This window comes from Mesoplodon mirus, assembly GCF_964341445.2.
Source record: "Mesoplodon mirus genome assembly, chromosome: 7".
Lineage (NCBI taxonomy): Eukaryota > Metazoa > Chordata > Mammalia > Artiodactyla > Ziphiidae > Mesoplodon > Mesoplodon mirus.
In genome coordinates this window covers 51,810,349-51,828,854 of record NC_138983.1, presented here as the reverse complement: position 1 = coordinate 51,828,854, position 18,506 = coordinate 51,810,349, and the positions used below count along the sequence as shown (strand labels likewise).

Sequence of the window (18,506 nt, the reverse complement as noted above, 5' to 3'; positions counted from 1 at the left end):
AGCAGAGCAGATCTGCAGAGATAGCTGGACTCCCAGCTCTGGCCCTTACCAGCTATGCATCTGCAAATAAGTCACCTAACCACTCTGACCCTCAGTTTTTTCATCTGTAGAAAGGGAAAGAATACAAAACCATCTCCCAGGTTCTTATAAGGATTAAATGTAAGGAAAGTCCTTTTGAAGTATATTGAAAATATAAGACATCATTATTATGTTGCTTAAAAGTTAACCAATGAAAGAAAGAACACCCAAAGTTTAATACACAGACTAATGCAAAGATTTACATGTGAAACTTCCTACACAGCCCCAGACCAATACCATTAGGGGTAATCACAGTACAATTTAATGGACTTAATGCTCTACAGAAAAGTGAGGAGGCATAAACAAGCAAAAGAAGAGTTTCCAGTTTTCAGGTAAAGAAAAATGCTACTTCTCCTAAAATTCTCATATAATCTTTGTTACCCCCAAGTCCATCTCCTCTCAAATATCTTTTTTTTTGCATCCATACTGGGTGGTGTCATGTGTGTACTCACACACAGAGACTCATACACTAAGACACACATAAGAGTCCGATGAGTCTGTCTTGCTGTAGAATTCTACAGATGGCCTGAGCGATAAAATTTAGGACAATGTGATGAAATGCAGGCCACAGCTCAATTAATGATACTGGCATTTTTTCTCTTCCCCCACTGGAGGCTGTGAACAAAATCCTAACTCCAGGCTCAAAGGCGCAATAAATCTAGCTGTTTGCCACACACATCAGCAGGAAAGGCTCCCTCCAAAATGAAATGTTACACTGGTGACAATCTAATGCCACAGCACATGAAGTCTAGAGAATAGGTGAATCAGATAACACGAAGGGCTAGTGCTCAATAAGCGATGTGTATCGAGGTCCCCGATGACATCTGGGCCTCCTTTGCTCTCCAATCCTGAAGCACTCTGGGTGCAAACCACAGCTCCACTCAATGCCACAGGTACATAGCAATCCTGGCACAGTGCATGGCCCAGGGCAGGTGGACGCTAGTTTTTCTTCCTTAGGAAAATAAGGTAGTTTCTCTCTTTACTAAGGAGCTCTGCATCCTCTCAGCAGTTCAGATCAGGTGAACCGTCCCAGCCCCGCTCCAGCCCCGCTCCAGCCCCACTCCAGCTATGGGAATCGTAGAGCACAGTGGGAAGAGGGCAGGCTCTGGGGGCAAATCCTGGCTCTCACACTCACTGGTGACGTGGCCTTGAACAACTGACTTAATTTCCTCAGGTCTCAGTTTCTCATCTATGAAATGGAAATAAAAATAGAATGGTACGTAGCACATGGCTGGTACTTGACAAATATTTGTTGGATAGGTAGGATTGTTAAGAAGATTAAATGAGAAATATATATAACACTCAGAACATGCCTGGAACATGGTTAGCTCTCAACACATGTGAGCTGCCACCTCTGTTAGATCAGGGTAGGTTGTGGGAGGGAAGCTGGGAGCAGGGGCAGGAGAAAGCCCCAGACAGGATGGCAAAGCACCCCCTTGTTTGCTCTGAGCCTTGGGTATGGAGCACAGCAGCAGAGAAAGACATCAGGGGAGGGCTCTGAGAGCTGGCATGGTCTACATAAGGAACATAGGACTTGGAATCAGAAAATCTGGTTTCTAGGCCCAGCTCTATTACTTACCAGTCGTTCCAGGTAAACAAGTAATTGAACTGCAGCAGGCCCAGTTTCCACATCTGGGGCTTGCAGTGAATAATCTTACACAGTGCAGAGACTGCTGGAGAGGACTGATGGGTTTGACAGGCCTCACATGAAGGAAAGGGGTTTATTATGTATCTGCCCAGTGGAGCCTCTGTTCTAAGGGGGAAGGCAGCCAGCGTCCTCCTGCAGTGCCTGTGGTTTCTATAGTTCTACATTCAAGAGCCTTCAGTAAAAGAGAGACTGAGGCCCGCAGTAGGTCCGATGCACAAATGGATAGTTTAATGCACAGTCTTCTGACACACGTGCCAAAAAAATAGCCAACGTTCCTATCTATTGTCCTTTGCCTTTGTTCAGACTGTTCCATCTTCCAGAAAACCATTCTTAGCTTCTCTTTTAATATCTTACTTGATTTACAAGGCTCAATGCCTTGGGGAAATTTACCTGATCTTCCTGGTTAGAATGAATTGCTCTCTCCTTCGGGCTCCCACAGGGGTAAAGTTCAAACTCCAGTAACATGCTTTTATCATCTGTCTACTATTGCCTTGGGCTCCTTACACATCTGGCTGTCTATGAAACCATGGAAGATTCAAAGCAGTGATGCTGGCTTATCTGGCTTTGTCTGTCCCTGTAGCCCGGGACACAACCCAGCAAGCAGGCTCAGTGAATGCTCCCCAGTGTCTCAAACCTGAGCTTGGGGAAGCTCCCTCTATTTCATCCCAGATTACCTGAAATCTCTACATCTGCAGATGGCCCTTGGCTGCTGAATCTTGGTTTCAAATCTCTGGGTGATCCAGCTGCCCGGAAGGGTGAGATCTGTATTTCCTCAGCACCCACCATGGACCACTCACCGAACTGGACCCTTTGTTCTGTCACTTAAACACCTCTTGGATATTAATGGACAAAATTATCCATGAGGAAACCAAGATGCAGAGAGATAGAAAAACCTGTGTGAGCACGGCTGGAGGGCGAAGTCTGTGCTTTTGCTATTAGACTGTACTCTGTCTTTAGGAGGATGAAGCCTTTTAGTTGTGTGGTTTTGTTGTTTTACTGACGGAAGGAAAAAAATACTGTTTCTTTACTGCCATCTCACTTCCTCTCCCCTTTCCCGCCCCTCCCTTTTCTTCCCCCCTGAAATGAAGAGCCGCTCGGCTGGGCTTCCTCACCTCTGTCCCTAGCCTGCAGCACGAAGCACAGCCCTGGCTGTACGGACCTCCCCTCCGCAAGCTAGGTATTTACGACAGTGAAAAAACAGCCATCAGGGAGACCACTCTCACTTTCTCTCTGCATCTAAGTGCAATTAAATTATGTTATTTCACAGTAATTAGTTCAGAATAAAAACAAGGACTTGGGGACATGTTCTTTCCAAGGATGCTAAAAATCTGTAAAATCGATTCCTTTTCCACACTCCCGGGGTGCAGTTGGGGAAGGAGCACCCTGGCCACATAGCTGGGGCTACTCCCTGACCAACCACGGCTATGTTGCCTCTTTGGGGGCCTTGAAACTATCCACAGGACAAGGCCCCCCAAGTCCTGGGACAGTGTGTTGTCTCTGGAGCTGCCATTGTTATAAAAAATGAATATACTAAATAAACTCGGGTCCTTTCTTTTTTGAGGCATTTCCAAACTCGGGACGGCTTGGCCCTCAAATTCAACACAACTTGTTTGCTAGGGGGAGGGGAAGACAGATGTCATTCACTAGTGGCTCTTATTAGAAAGAACTAGGTGCCCGATTGTCACTGCATCCCCAGAACAGCCTATTATCTGCTTTCACAGAGGAGGAAACTGAGGCTCAGAGAGGGCAAGGTTCTCGCTTCAAGTCTCACAGGTGTAAGCAACAGACAAGGTCTGTGCCCCACACCGAATACATTTTGGAAGCCACCTCTGGTATTCTCTCCCCTTAGTTTCCAGTAACCATTTTCACTCTCACATGATCTCCCTGCCTCTAGACTTTTCGCCTCTGTTCCCTGTAAGAACCTAAGCTTCTCTGCTTACCATTTTCTTTCCCCCTGCTCCATGCCTTGCAATATCAGTTAGCTTCTGGTCCTGACATCCCTCCTTTCTCTCCTTCAACAAACTTTGGCTGAACACAGGCGACATCCTGCCACACCCTGGTATGAGAAGCTGTGGCTATAGCACTGGGCAAGACAGAAATTGCTTCCACCGCCATGGAGCTTACAGCCTGACAGTGGAGACAGAGCTGAGCGAATCTAAGACATAGTCTGCAGCTGCAATGACCGTGAGACCCCTGAGCACTATAAGAGCATATGACTGGGTTCCTGGCTTACGGCGAGGGGGTCAGAGGAGCTTCGCTGAGGAAGGGATGCGTGAGCTAGGCTCTCTAAAGGGAACTGACTGGGAGAAGGTGTGTGGTTCCCTCCAGGAATGAAGATCCCTTTACCTCTCTGGGTCTCGGGGCCACTTGTAACCTCCCCCGGCCCCCACTCATTAAACCAGCTGACCCACCAAGATCAGACACAAAGCTGCACGCTAGCAGCACTGTGGGGAAACTGGACACCTAGCTGGGAACCCGGGGATTCAGTGCTTTCCTTCTGAGGAGCCCCTAGCAAGCAGTGAGTCACAAAAGCTTTGAACTGTCCATATCTTGTGACCCCCCCCTCCAAAAAAAAAATCCTGCTCAGGGGGACACACCCTCCCCAAAGTAAGTGAAAGAAGAAAACAGAAGAGGTTTTCTTTCATTCTGGTTACAGAAGTGCTATTTATAATAGCAAACAGTTGGAAACAAAGGAATACAATGATATAATAATGGCACAAATATGATAGAGGTATTAAACCTGACAAGAATGAGAATTTTGTGTCAATACTTAAAAACATGTACAAAAAGATGGCCCCTGAAAAAGGCAGAAGAACATACACATGCTGACTACATGGAGGTTTTTGGCTGGGATCCTCCAAGGAGGTCAAGTATAACACACAGAGAATCCTAGAATGTTTCAGTTGCTTGCCCTCATATCTTAAACTCTAAGTCACGTCTTTAAATTTTCTCAAAAACACCTTGATGTCTTCACGTTTGAAGGTTATTGTAAGTTACACCTGATTTTGAATCCAGTAAATAAATCACTTCTTTACTACACATCCCAAAAATAGTACCAAAAACTACCGAGATGTGGAATGGATGAGTGGTGGCCCGAGGCTGAGGATGAGGAGACAGGACTGATTTGAAAAAACGGAACTGGGCTTCCCTGGTGGCGCAGTGGTTGAGAGTCCGCCTGCCGATGCAGGGGACACGGGTTCGTGCCCTGGTCCAGGAAGATCCCACATGCCGCGGAGCGGCTGGGCCCGTGAGCCATGGCCGCTGAGCCTGTGCGTCCGGAGCCCGTGCTCCGCAATGGGAGAGGCCACAACAGTGAGAGGCCCACGTACTGCAAAAAAACCCCGAACTTCTGGGGTGATAGAAGTGTTCTGTGTTTTGTTTTTTTGCTTTTTGTTTGTTTGTTTTGCGGTACGCGGGCCTCTCACCGTTGTGGCCTCTCCCGTTGCAGAGCACAGGCTCCGGACGCGCAGGCTCAGCGGCCATGGCTCACGGGCCCAGCCGCTCCGCGGCATGTGGGATCCTCCCAGACCGGGGCACGAACCCGCGTCCCCTGCATCGGCAGGTGGACTCTCAACCACTGCGCCACCAGGGAAGCCCGTGTTCTGTGTTTTGACGGCAGTGATGGTCACACAACTCTGTTTGTCAGAATTCATAGGATGGTACAACTAAAAAGTGTTAATCTTCTGTATGCAAATTATATCTCAATAAATCTGCTTTTAAATACAAGCAGTCGGGGCCTGATGGCTGAGTAGGTGTACAGGTAAGGGAGACACGCCTGAGTGTGGTATGGGTCTCAATCTTTGTCTTGGGCCCTGAACTCTGCTAGGACAAGAACTAAGAAGAGTGGGGATACTGATGTTATCCATTTGCCCCCCAGATCCACCCTATCCTTCTCTACCCTGCTCTGTGCCCAGGGAGGCTGATCCATATGGTCTGGACCAATGGGTCCGCTTGGGCTCTGGCTCTTGGTTGGGTTCGGTTACCGATGGGAGAAGATCGGAGGGTGGGGAGAGCGTGAGGTCTGCAAGACGGACAATTTTCTCTCATGCTGAGCTGAAGCATGTTGAATGACTTCATCATTTCAGCTAGTCTTCTGTTTACTCCTGTTTTACAGGTTCAGAAACTCATCCGAAGAAGACCAAGTCCTCGTATGGGTGGCATAGATAGGAATGGCAGAAGCACGATGAGGACAAGATCCCCTGGTCTGTGGAGCTGGGGCACTTAAGAGTCGCCCCTCTCACTGCAGACACCCCTCTCAAGCAGCCCACTCCAGACAGGTGGCTGTCTCGTGAGGGAAGTCTTCTCCCAGAGCCGGCACTGGCCTTCCCATCATTTTCAGCCAGAGGGCCTTGATCTGCCCTCGGCAATCTCACAGAGCAAGTCCGCCCCCTCCTCCGCGTGGTGGCGTTTCAGACCACTGCAGGGCGCCACGCTAGCCTCCTCAAGTCCTCCTTTTGGGGTGCTGAAGGATATTTGTCTGGGGTCTGTCCTAAGGAGAACAATCTATATATATCTTGCTATTAGCAATTCCCACAGAGCAGCACGAAGGAATCAATCTTGGAGAGAAAGCCTTTAATACAGGATCCTGTATCTTTATCACTTTTTTCTCCTCCTAAAAGATCAAGTTCAATAATCTCCGTTTCCCATTCTTTGGGCTATAAAGCTAAATCTATGGCTTCTGTCCAAAAGGCCTGATGTGAAGTCGAAGAAAAAGGGGAGAAAATGAGCCTTATTGCTCACTAATAACACCCAGGCCCAGAGTGCAACGGGCCTGTGCTTAGGAAGCAAATGGCATCTGAGATCCTGATACTGCGTGAGCTGTTCGAACCAGATGGGGATAACTGCGGGGCAGCAGCGGGTACAATCACCCTGGCCTCTATTTCTAATCCTTTCTCTACTCATTTCATGTCCATTTCCCCGGTACCTGAACCCCAGGACATAAAATGTGCATTTCTGCCACCATGCTTGTGCCCACACTATCCTGCTTAGAAAACCCTGGGCAGATTTTACCTTCTTGCAAGGTCTTTTATTCAACCACATCTTACTGAGCACAGCTACCTTGGGGCAGGCTGAGTATTAGGGGCTGAGTATGCAGCACAGAATAAGACATTAGGAGATAGGAGATCACACTCCCAAAGAGGAGGGAAGCCCAAGATCCCTTCTGCCTGGATTGCTGCTCTGCTGAAGTCACGTGTGCACGTGTGCATGGTCAATGTCAGGGATCTTGAGGGAGCCTGCAAAAGTCTGTGCAAGTCACACTGAGTGCCCAAGTCCACCTCTGTCAACACTGCCCAGATGACTTCAAGAGCTGGTTGACCCAGGCTCTTCCAGACCACGAACTGCAATAATATTCCAACCAGCAATGCTCTCTGAAAGCTGCCTTTTGAAAAGAGGCAATTAAGCTTCACAACATTCTCACTTATAAATTAAACTCATACCGCTTCGAGCAAGAGTTCAGATTTTTTTTTCCAATCCACAATCAGCTGCTGGTGGAGGTGAAAAATGTTACCTAGTTTAAAAAAAGAGTCCCTTATGGCTATGGAGCATGTTGGAAAGTTCCCCTGCAGTTACCAAGAGGCTGCTGCAGCCCACACTTGGGACTCCACCCTCAATGTCCTGGTTCAATTTCCTATGGGCATCACTCTACAGACGGGGAAGGACCTAAGAGGATCACTTACTCCCACCCCATCCTGGGCTGAGATACTGAGGTCCATAACAACCCTCTCCCAAGGCCACCAGCAAGGGACTCCTCCTTTGTCATGTGCCTTGTGTTTTTTCAACATCATCTCTTTTAACCTGTACAACAGCCTCAAGAAGGAAGTATTCTTCTTCTTCCCGCTTTGCAGATAAGGAAACCAAAGCTCAAAAGGGTCACACAGGTGGACAGTGGCAGAGCTGAGATTTCCACTGAATCCTGATCAGAACACTGGGCTGCCTTAGAGAAATCAGAGAGGATGAGGCCCCGCCCTCCAGGGGGGACCTGGACCTGACAATGAAAGAAATAGCTCCCAGGCACTCTTGGGTCTCTGTTTAAATGTAAAGCTCTTCCTGGTTTTTGTACCGTTAACAAGCCTTTTTGGTCTCCTATTCCAAAGGCCTATCTGGCTAGACAGGTGCTTGAAGAGTCCTCAAGATACAACTCTGCACTCTTCTGCAGTACTCAGTGTCTGCTTTTTACATAGGGAATCGGAACACGAGGGAAGCTGTCAGTTTTCTCTGGATAGAGGCAACTGGCAGTGAAGCAAAAATCAACTTTTGTCCTGGTTAAAGAAATGACGTGAGTTGTTTTTTGGGTAATGATTCTCCTTGCAGCTGCCTCCCTGGAACAGTGAGACATCCCTCCAAGTGCTTTCTGACAGGGCCCCCTGATTGCTCTGTCAGCTGCCCTTGTGACTAATGCAGGCTGGGAAGCCCGCAGGCACTGCCATGAAACAACACTGGCCCAAGTTCTCACTCAGGACTTACTTTTTTCCATGGGATGCAAAAAGTCCTAATAATACTGTTAATGACCACAACAGTATCAAACTTTTACTGAGAGCCAACTCTGTGCCAGGCAATGGGATAGGCGCACTATGCAAATTATCTTATTGGAACGTCACAAAACCCTGTGAAATGGCCACTATTATTATCCTCATTTTACAGATGGGTAAACGGAGGCTGAGAGCCATTAAATAAACTTGCCTAAGGTCACAAAGCATGTAAGCAGCAGCAGAGCTGAGATTTGAAAGCAGGCAGCCTTATTTCAGAACCCATGCTCTCAACCATGATGCTACCCTCAGTTTCCTCGCCTATAAAATGGGCCTAATCATTCCAGCCACATCCATTATAAGAGCCATAAGGAAAGTGGAAACTGAAGTTCAGAGAAGTTAAGCAACTTGCTCAAGTTTACACAGCCAGCAGGGGACGGAGCCAGGGCCTGAATGGGGTCTTTTGATCCTCCATTATGTGACCTACAGTGTAGTGGCTGAGAGTATGGCCTTTGAAATCCTATGTCATTCACTTGTTGTGTGACCCTGGCAAGTTGTTAACTTCTCTGAGCTCTAGTTTCCTCTTCCAGGAAATACAGAACTGTTACGAGTGTTCAGAGAGATGATACGTGTATAGTAATGGCTTGGATCGATGCTAGGTACACAGTAAAAATGTAGAATACCAGATACAAGGAGGGAAAGTTACAGTATAAGGCTTAAGACTGTGAGCTCAAAAGAGAAAAAAAAAATTAAAAGCATCAGCTCAAGAGGCTGAGTGCACAGTCCTGCCATTTACTGTACGACAGTGGGTGAGTTACTTAAGCTCACTGGGTCTCCATGTTCTCATCTGTAAATTGGGGATAATAACCCATAGAGTTGCTGGGAGATTTCAATAAGAAAACACAGGGCTTCCCTGGTGGCGCGGTGGTTGAGAGTCCGCCTGCCGATGCAGGGGACACGTGCCCCGGTCCGGGAAGATCCCACATGCCGCGGAGCGGCTGGGCCCGTGAACCATGGCTGCTGAGCCTGCGCGTCCGGAGCCTGTGCTCCGCAACGGGAGAGGCCACAACAGTGAGAGGCCTGCGTACCGCAAAAAAAAAAAAAAAAAAAAAAGAAAAGAAAACACAAGCAAAGTGCTTAAAACAGTCAGGGCCATGTCGACAGGGCACAATCAAAGCAAACTGCTCTGATTATTAATGATAAAAAGTGACCCTTGTTATTTCTGCTACTCTAAACCACACTGCTTTTTTAGGTGAAAATGTTTTTAAAACAATTAAATGCTATCAAATAAAGCATTATGGCCATGGCTACACAAGTTTCATGGTTTAACTTACAACTAACTTTCCCCTCACATCATTCTCTCCCCATTTTGTTCTTCAAACAGCTTTCTTTTCTTTAGAAAAGCAGAGGCAGGGTATTCAAATGGAGACTAAAAGGACCCGAACACCTTCATAGGGAGAGTGGGTGACTAAAGCAAGGCACTCACCCCAACAGCAGCCTCTCTGAATGGGTGTCCTTCAGAGGCAAAAATACACATCGTCTCTCGGAAGAGATCTCCCAGGCTCGGTGAGGGTCCTCCCTGGATTCCCAGCCCAGTCCAGAGCAACCCGTAACACCCCAGGGGACGAGGAGACGGCCCAAAGGCAAGGGCCCTGGGTCCTGCAGCCTTTGTGGGTGGCAAGTGCTGACTCCAATTTCTCTATCTTCCTATGAAAATAACTGCACACGTCTCTACAAATGAAAGGCCACTGGTTGCTTGTTTCCCAATAAACTTTCCAACTAAGAAACTGAATGTCAAGTGGATCTGTCAGAGCTCCGTCCAGACATGGCAGCCCTGAGCAGACACCAGAGAAAGAACAAGTCTTCCCCGCCCTCTGTTTTCCACTCCCCCTCTGCTGGTGAGGTGATGCAATTCCTATCTGGAACTTGATAAGATGTAGAAAATAATTACAAATGAAAAGGTTATTCATAATTTTTAAATGAGTTAATTAGTAAACCCAGTCAGACTTGCTCATTACAGTAATTAATAATTGATTATCCTTGAAATTAAACACAATTTTCATCAAAAATCTAATTAAATATCTGTGCTTTTTGCCTGTTGATGAGTTGGTCTGCTAGCAGAGTCTTTGTTAAGGATAGTTGTGCTCAACAGAGACAATTACTTTGATTTTTAATAACTGAGAGTTCCTTACAAGTTAGTCTTCACAGCCTGTGATGATGGCCAAGCAACAAGAGCTCATCCCTGGCCCCAGCAACGGGAGGAGAGCAAGCACAAGGCTGCCAACCCAGCCCTTGAGGATAGGGAGGAACTCACCTCGCACCTGCAGTACGTTCACTGCATTAGCTTGTTCTTACTCCAGACTCATAAGCATCCTTCTGAGGTCATGGGTCATGCCGGTTTTCTAGATGAGAAATCTGAACTCAGAGAGAGAAGTGAGTTGCCCAAGCTGCTCAGTGGCTGAGCTGGGAGTGGAATCCAGGCTCTCAGGCCGGTGTGAGCTCTGCCCCAGCACCTTGCTGAGTTTCCAGGTAACAAAGGGAAGACCCCAGGCTAGCCTCTCTGACCTGGTCCTTGGATACAGAATCTAAACTCCCGTTTTAAGTTCTCCATATACATCGGGCTTTGTCAGAAGGACGCATTTATTCTTGACAAGGACACATTCTCAGTGGACTGACATCTCCTAACTTGAGAGACGAATTCTCCCAAATCGACCTCACATCTACCCTACCCCCCACCTACACTGTCACCCTCTTAGTTGAAGCCCTCAGCATCTCCTGACTTGTTTATGCAATAGGGCCTGTTCTTTCTTCCTCCATCCTTACCTTTCTGAGATAAACATCTGACTATGTCCTGCCACTGCTTAAAGTCCTTCAATGGCTCCCTGTTGCCCATCCAGTAAGGTCCTTAGCTTGGCCTCCATGGTGATCTTCATAATCGGACCAAACTCTCCTGCATCAGCTCCAGTCGTGTCCCCGACACCCCTCAGATGCTTCAGACACAGAAACTCCTTTTGCCATCACACCATCCTCTTTCGAGACTCTGAAATGTCCCTTGGTTTGAAATTCCTTTCCTTCACGTCTACTTCTGGCTGTGACTTGAAGACTCAGCTAAAACATCACCTTTCACAGGAAGCCTCCTCTAGTCCTCCTGGCTGGGGCTGGGTATTCCCACAGCCCCTGAGCTGCCTCAGCCACTTCTAACACCGCTGTGTTATCATATCATATCAATCACTGCTTCTAAGCTACGAACACCTCAAGAGTAGGGAATATATTGTTGGCCCTAGCGCTCGGCACAGTGCCTGACTCAAGGTACCTACCCTGTTTCGTTTGCTGAATGAAAAAGAAACTTCACAAAATCGTAGATTCTGAGACTATCAATGTTGGAAGGAAAAGTAAAGGTCCTCCAGAGAACATGCCCAGTCAATGAATGAATCTTTTTCTTGCTTACGTGGTCATAGGCACTATTTGCACCCTTCCTAGGTAGGGAACTCACTACTGTCCACAGTAGCCCCTATCTTTAGATAGCTGATGATGGATGGTGTATTCTTACTAAACGGGAGACGAAGGAGCCCATGGGATGGAAAGCAGAAGAGAGCTTACTTAATCATACAAAGATTGATGCCTTCTTTCTGAACTAGGTTACATAGTACATAGTATAAACCTTGACTTCAACACAAAACAAGTTGATGTCTATATGTAGTGAACTACGTGACCCTTGATGAACAGTGACACTGCCTGTTCAAAAGTCTACCCATCTATGAAGTATAATAATGTCAGTCAAAAGCAAGGGCTGTGCTAGTGGTTGGTGGGGATACAGTATTGGGAGTGCCACAAAGAAACTTCCATGCCAGGTGACAGTGCTTGGAACCCCACAACCCTCACCAGTAACCCAATCTACATCAGTCATGAACCTCCTGCAGAGCCTGGGTGGGTGCTGACCTTTCCCAGTTTGGCTGTTCCTTTTACCCAATGACCCAGGGCAGGGATGGCAAATACGTGGTAGGTCATCCATATTCTCCATTCCTGTGACCACAGCATACATCAGTAATCAATCACAGAGACTCTTTTCCATCGAGTCTGAATATAGCCTTGGGATCCTTCTCAACACAGCTTTCTAGGCGGCAACAGCTAACCAATCAGACAGAAGAATAGATAAACACGTATGCCAACCTGACCCTGATGCCGTGAAATTCTGTAAGCCAACCTTCACAGGGGGAAAAGAGACCCCGGATACCAGATGAGGCTTATTATACCTCGGGATGTTTAAGGAGACCTCCTTGTTTGCAGGGCTATCGTTTTCCTGATTACTTGTTTTTACTTAATTCAAAGATCTTGAAAGGGAAGTAACCTTACAGCTTACATCACCCAAACCCCCAACCACGCTTGAACCCCTTCTCCCCATCCCGAACAAGTGGGAGCCAGACCTCTCAAGACAGTTCTTTTCCATCCACAATGACTTTGTTTGCCGCTAAGTTCTTTTTCACAATGGGCGGCCCTCGGTCTTCCTTTGGTTTCTGCCAGCTAGTTCCATTTCTATTTATTGGGCTTATACTAAAAGGTTCCCTTTGCTGACAGAATTATCTCAGAATGCCTTAGCGTGGGTTCGAGGCCTTCTCAAGCTGGTCTGACCTACCTTAAATCTTAGAATTATAGAATTTGAAGGCTGGAAAGGACAGAGGGTTAAGCCCACCCCGCTGGATGCCTTTACTAAGAGGCTGATTTTCATAGAGGCAGCGGACTCTGCACAACATCCCAAGATCTCTTCAGCTTCATAGCTTTCCTGGGAGCAGACCAAAGACCAAACACAGGGGTCTGAAGCAGGAAACCAGACTGTGCTGCAAATAAGTCAAAAGAGCACACAGTGGGAGGCATCGCAAGCGGGGCAGTGGGTCCGGAGGAGTTTCTTACATCACGGACGTGCCCTGGGGTCCGGTAGGAAGGCCAGTCAGTGCTGCCCCGGGTCTCTGCGCTCGCTCAGGCAGCTCTAACTGCTCCCTGGGACCCTTTCTGACACTCGACCTTGGCTCCCCCCAGATGGCCCTGCCCGGCCACCACCTTCAGACATGCCGTCTGGCTTGAGGTCACGCACTCTGATCTCTGGCAGTTTCCCTCCAACCCCAGGGCGCCCTGCCTCCTTCCTGCTCCTTGCCGTGGCACCAACAGGAGAGGCCAGCCTCCTGTTCAGCTGCCCAACTTGTCATTTCATTTCTAGTGACTCCCATCTACGACACTCATGTCACAGATGACCAGGTCAAAAGCCAGTCTTGGTGAGTGCTTTTGCCTGATGCCAGGCCTCCACCACACGAGAGAGCCGACGCAGAGCTTCCTCTCTGGTACACGTGCAGGAGCACGAGAGGGCCCTGAGAGCTGACCTGGATAGTCAGGGCGGGGGGAGGGGGGCGGGTGCAGGCCAGGCCAGTGATCCAGGGCTGCGCCGCTCACCCCGCAAGCTCTGACTGCCGTGCTGGCAGGGCGCCTTCATGCCCACAGGTGTCTCGATCACTGCCCTCTGGGCCGAAGGGGACCCAAGGGAAGCTGGGGTGAGGGAGGTGCTTACCCACAAAGTACGCCAGCAGGATGACCAGCGTGGCTGAGATGGCAATGGCGCTCAGGGCCGCGCACTTCCAGTTACAGTACTTGGAGGGCTTCTTGAGGTTGAAGGCCGGTCGGGAGAAGGTGCTACGGGGCAGGGGTCGGGGCGGAGGTGAGTACACGGTGCTGGACGTCAGAGGGTACCCCGGCGACGTGGTGCAGAAGAGCGGGGAGGTGCCTCCCGGCTTGAAGAGGAAGTGCCTGTGGATGGAGAGAAGCCAGAGGACGTCAGGGGCTGACGACTCACCAGGAGCCCACACTGACCTGAGGATGCAGGCAGCAGTAGAGGAAGCATGCAGAGGAGCCTGGGGGGAGAGAGAGAGAATCACCACGGAGGAGACGGAGGGACAGAAAAACAGAGAATCATGTACCAGACCACAAAACAGGGCACACGAAGACATGTTTCCACGAAACATGGATGGGACAGCCCTGCCCATGGGGAACCCACGCAAGCCAAGGCGGAAGGTGCTACCAACTGGACAGAAGGCTGAGTGTTGAGATCCTTTTCCTGGGAAGGGATGGGGCTGGGATGCTGTTTCTTGGGGAATAAACTAGATGTCTTCTAAAATTATTGCAGTAACTTGGAAAGTGTCTAAAATCCTGTCCTGCCCCCTGGAGATTCTGAAACCGAAAAATTTCCGTCTCCCTCCAATACGTCCTTTGACTTTGTACCGTGGTGGAGGAATAAAATACCAATCGTTTTAAAGGGGGTTTTGGTAGGAGTGGGAACCAAGAAACCACCACTAAGCTCTGCCATGGTCAAGAGTCCCCTAGTGGCTGTTACACAGCCAATGGCAGCAAATGCCTTCTAAGCACTCTCCTCAAAAGCCAGTCTGCTGCCTTCCAAGCCCCTGGTAAAACCCATGGGAGGGAACAGATGGGCAACTGCAGCCTGGCTACAGTCTTGAGGGCCGCACGGCAAGGTCAAAGCACATGGTTGTGGCCAAACTAAGCGCCAGGAAATCCTCCACAGCTTGGCTTTAACCATGGCCATGAGAGGACTGGGACACAGCCTGGGAAATGGGGAGCACCGGTTGCACTGCATGCCCCTGAAGTCTCAGGGTCAAAGGTAATACTTAGAGGAATCTTGTACCCTGCTGGGGTGCAAGATGGCTCAGGCCACAGAATACATACTCAGGGCCAGCATACACACAGTACAGGGCCTGTGCTGCATAAAAGTTGCTACATGAGATGGCTTTCAGAATGGCAGAGGCAGCCAATGAGATGCCAGGAGCGTCATATTAACAGGACTGCTGTTAATATGCTGGGGGACAGTGTATGCCAAGGATAAACTCTTGCAAGTTGAACATGGACTCGGGGATGGACATGCAACATGGCCTCATCACTTCCCCCAGGAGATCCCAGGGAAAGGTCTCAGAGTCTGCATGCAAGTGCAGGAGCCACAGGGAGAGCACACACAGAGAGGAGGAGCATGGGGATGTCACCTACCCATCACTGTAAGACCCATCATGGCGGGAGGCGCTGAGAATGTCCATCTCAATGAGGTTGTCCTGCAATGTCCCTAGGAATGGCTGCTTGCCTAGGTTTCTATGCACACATGGAGACACGAATGAAGCAATGAGTCATGCATCAATGAAGGGGGAGAGTAGAGAAACACACAAAGTGGCTGATGGGTGCAGCTGTGCGTGAGACCAGCAGGATGCAGTTTCCAGGCAATGGGTCTGTGTGCAAGCCACAAGTGCCCGGGGTCTGCCTGGCCTGGGGCATCTGGAGGGAGCACTCTCCATCCAAACCTGTTTGTCTGCCAGCTCTGTGCATCAAATCACAGATCTGACTGGTGAAGACTGACTATGGCTCAGGTGCTGAGCTAGGCATGTTATATCCATTTATCTCAAGTCTTCAAAAGAGGCAGTGCAAGCAAGGCAGTGTCATCCCCGTTTTACAGACGAGGAAATGGAGATGTGGAGAGGTCCCAGGACTAGCCAAGGCTACCGGCTAGCGAGGTTCAAAGCAGGAACTTGAGCCCAAGTTTATCTGGTTCCAAAGCCTGCGCTTTCTCCTCTACTTCACCCTGCCGACATCTGCTTTGACAGCAGCCAGAGACGCATACTTTGCTTGTCCAGAGGAAAAAGACAGACAAGCATTTTGGGCCATTTGCTTCTAAAGCTGTGGTTTTCAAACTTGCGTAAGCACCAGAATCCTCTGGAGAGCTGTGCTTCGCTGAGACCCAGCCCCAGAAATTCGGGGTCAGTAGGTGTTGGGGGCCTGGGGACCTGCATTTCTCACAAGTCCCCAAGCTGTGATGATACTGGAGTGTCAGGGTCCTTTGGCAGTGCAGGGACCTGGGTGATGACTGATTGGTGAGGATGGCACCCCACAGAGACAGAGGGGGAGGCTCTTTTGTCCCTCCACATGCACTGAGGGCAGTGCAGCATTTCGGGACCCAGAATGCAGGTAGACACACTAGCTATTTTAGTCTCAGCCGTGCCTGCTAAGTGGCGTCACTCACACGAGTGCATGGGATCCTGTTTTCTGACATTTCAGGATTGCTGCCACCTCCCTTGAATCATTTCGAAGAAGCCGGTGGTGGATGCAGCCTGCTGTGTGTGCCCAAGGGAAGGACTGACTGCAGAAAGCTACCTTTCACGCCCAGCCCTGCCAGGGAGCATCCTTCTGACTTTGACCAGGTCGTGAGAACCGGAAAACCTAAATTCAAGTCCCTTTTCTGCCGCTTCCGTGCTGTGTGACTTTTTGTGAACACTTTAACCTCTTCTAATCTTATACTACTTTTTACATCTGTAAAATGGGGCTAATACTACTAAGCTCACAGGTTGCTATAGGACCAACTGAGGAATGTTGGAAGCTTTTCAAGGGCTAAACAAAGATTACAGAAGTACTAATGCTAACTATAATAGCGACTACCTACCCTACATCCACCATATACTTTTCACTGTCTAGAACTCTGCAACTATTATCCAGTGTAAATCTTCCTCTTCACAACAACCTACAAAGTCTCTGTCATCAGCTCTGTTTTGCGGGCTGGCACAGCAAGGCTCGGAGAAGTAACACTCCTAAGGTCCTGCTGTACAGTAAACAAGCTGCAGAGCTTGACAGCAGCCTGAGTCTGTCTGACGCCAGAGCTCAGGCCCTCCCTGCCTGTAATCCTGGGTCGCTGCCTAGCCTGTGGCTTTGCCCTTGGCCGGCCTCACAGACCAACGCGAGGGGTTGTAAGTATACCTCAGAGCACCATTTCGTGGGCACTCCTGGGTACAGGCAACACTGTTTTGCAGCCAGGCCTCTGAGTACCGCCGTGGTGGTGGGGACCTTCCCTTTGAGAGGATCCTGAAGCAGTCTGGGTCCAGCAGCCTGGGTGGCAGGCGGTTCTGATAGCATTCACTACCCCAGGGCATCCCACAGAGCCTGGGAGTTCCTGCAGGGGAGTCCCTCAGAGTAGCCCCATTTCTGCCCCCAGACAGATGGCCTCCTGATGGGAGGTCTTGTGACACAGTGGGAGGTACACAGGCCCCGGGGTCGGCAGGGATGTTATTATTGCCTTGAAATAGTAAGCCTCATCCTGTACTTTCAAAACTGAGTTCTGGGTCAAATTATTAGGTCTCATTTGACTGCTGAGAAAACCAAGACCCAGACAGACATGTGTCCTGCTCCCATCCACACAGCAAGTCAGTGGCAGAGCTGGAACAAAAACCCGGGTGTCCAGACTCCCAGTTCAAGGCTCCCTACTAAATTTCCTGTCTATCTCTGCCCCCAACACTCTGGGTTTCTGGTTCTTCTGAAACACAGAAGTGATGAGGATTTCCTGATGGGGACACTGAGCTGCTGAGCCCTCCTTGGGTCACAGTCCTGCAGGGTCTCCAGCCACTGCTGCTGGGAGCTCAGGTATGGCCACTGGATTCATCTGACCTCACGTTGGTGGGTGTTGTTAACTCATTTTACAGATATGGAAACTGAGGTCCAGATAGGTTAAGTGACAGCCTAAGATCACACGGCAGTGGAAAGCTAGAGATGGGACTCAAACTCAGATCCCTCTGGCCTCACAGCCCCAAGCTGCCTGTAAGCAAAGAGTTGCCGCTGGCTTGGAGAAGGACCTGCAGTGTGCAGTGCTAGACTGCTCTTAAAGCTCTTCTTAGAGAGGGGAGGGGACTGGCTCCACTCTAAGCCTGAGGGGGGGCCCTGGACCAATCCCTGAGCTGCCTGAAGCAGGGTTCCATCTCTCTGACCCAGGGCCGGTTGAGCTTGCCTCCCAAGCACAAAACGCACGGCTTTGGGGAAGGAAGTGGCTGGGAAGCTGCAGTGGCCAGTAGTTCTTCTGGGACTGCCCTGTTCAACAGCCCAGCTTCTCACCATGAGCCCACTGTCCTGGACCATGTTTCCACCCCCTAAGCCCTGGGACAGCCACCCGGTAGAGCAGGACAGGCAGGGATCACACCCCACACTCTGCAGACCCCCACCCCTGCCAAGGTGTGCAGGGTGTTAAGAGACTTGGCCAAGACCACACTTAGAGTTAGTTATGGAGCTGGCATGTGAACAAATGGATGAACAAAGAAACAAAAATGAACCAGGTCTTCCCTGCCAATCTCATGATGTCACTCTCGATTTGCGAGATGTTGGCAGCTACTCACCCCTACTTCTACCACCCCCAGCGCCCATGCCCACAGGGAAAAGTGCAACCTCCTGTTCATGGAACTCAAGGTCCTCCATGAGTGACCCCCATTTACTGTCATCTCCACTGGGAAGCCCCT

At 49.4% G+C, this 18,506-nt stretch overlaps 1 protein-coding gene across 4 annotated transcripts in view; it reads right to left on the bottom strand.

Moving 5' to 3' along the window:
* TENM4 (teneurin transmembrane protein 4) overlaps positions 1–18,506 on the bottom strand; it is a gene marked incomplete at its 5' end in the record, with an annotated part of 390,801 nt that overhangs the window by 209,437 nt on the left and 162,858 nt on the right. For 3 of the 4 annotated variants that reach the window (XM_082628861.1, XM_082628860.1, XM_082628862.1), the window contains 2 exons: positions 13,751–13,986; positions 15,235–15,333. In XM_082628861.1, coding sequence (XP_082484987.1) covers positions 13,751–13,986; positions 15,235–15,333 — 335 coding nt within the window. The remainder of the gene's footprint in view (positions 1–13,750; positions 13,987–15,234; positions 15,334–18,506) is intronic. The other variant, XM_082628863.1, reaches the window with a different exon arrangement.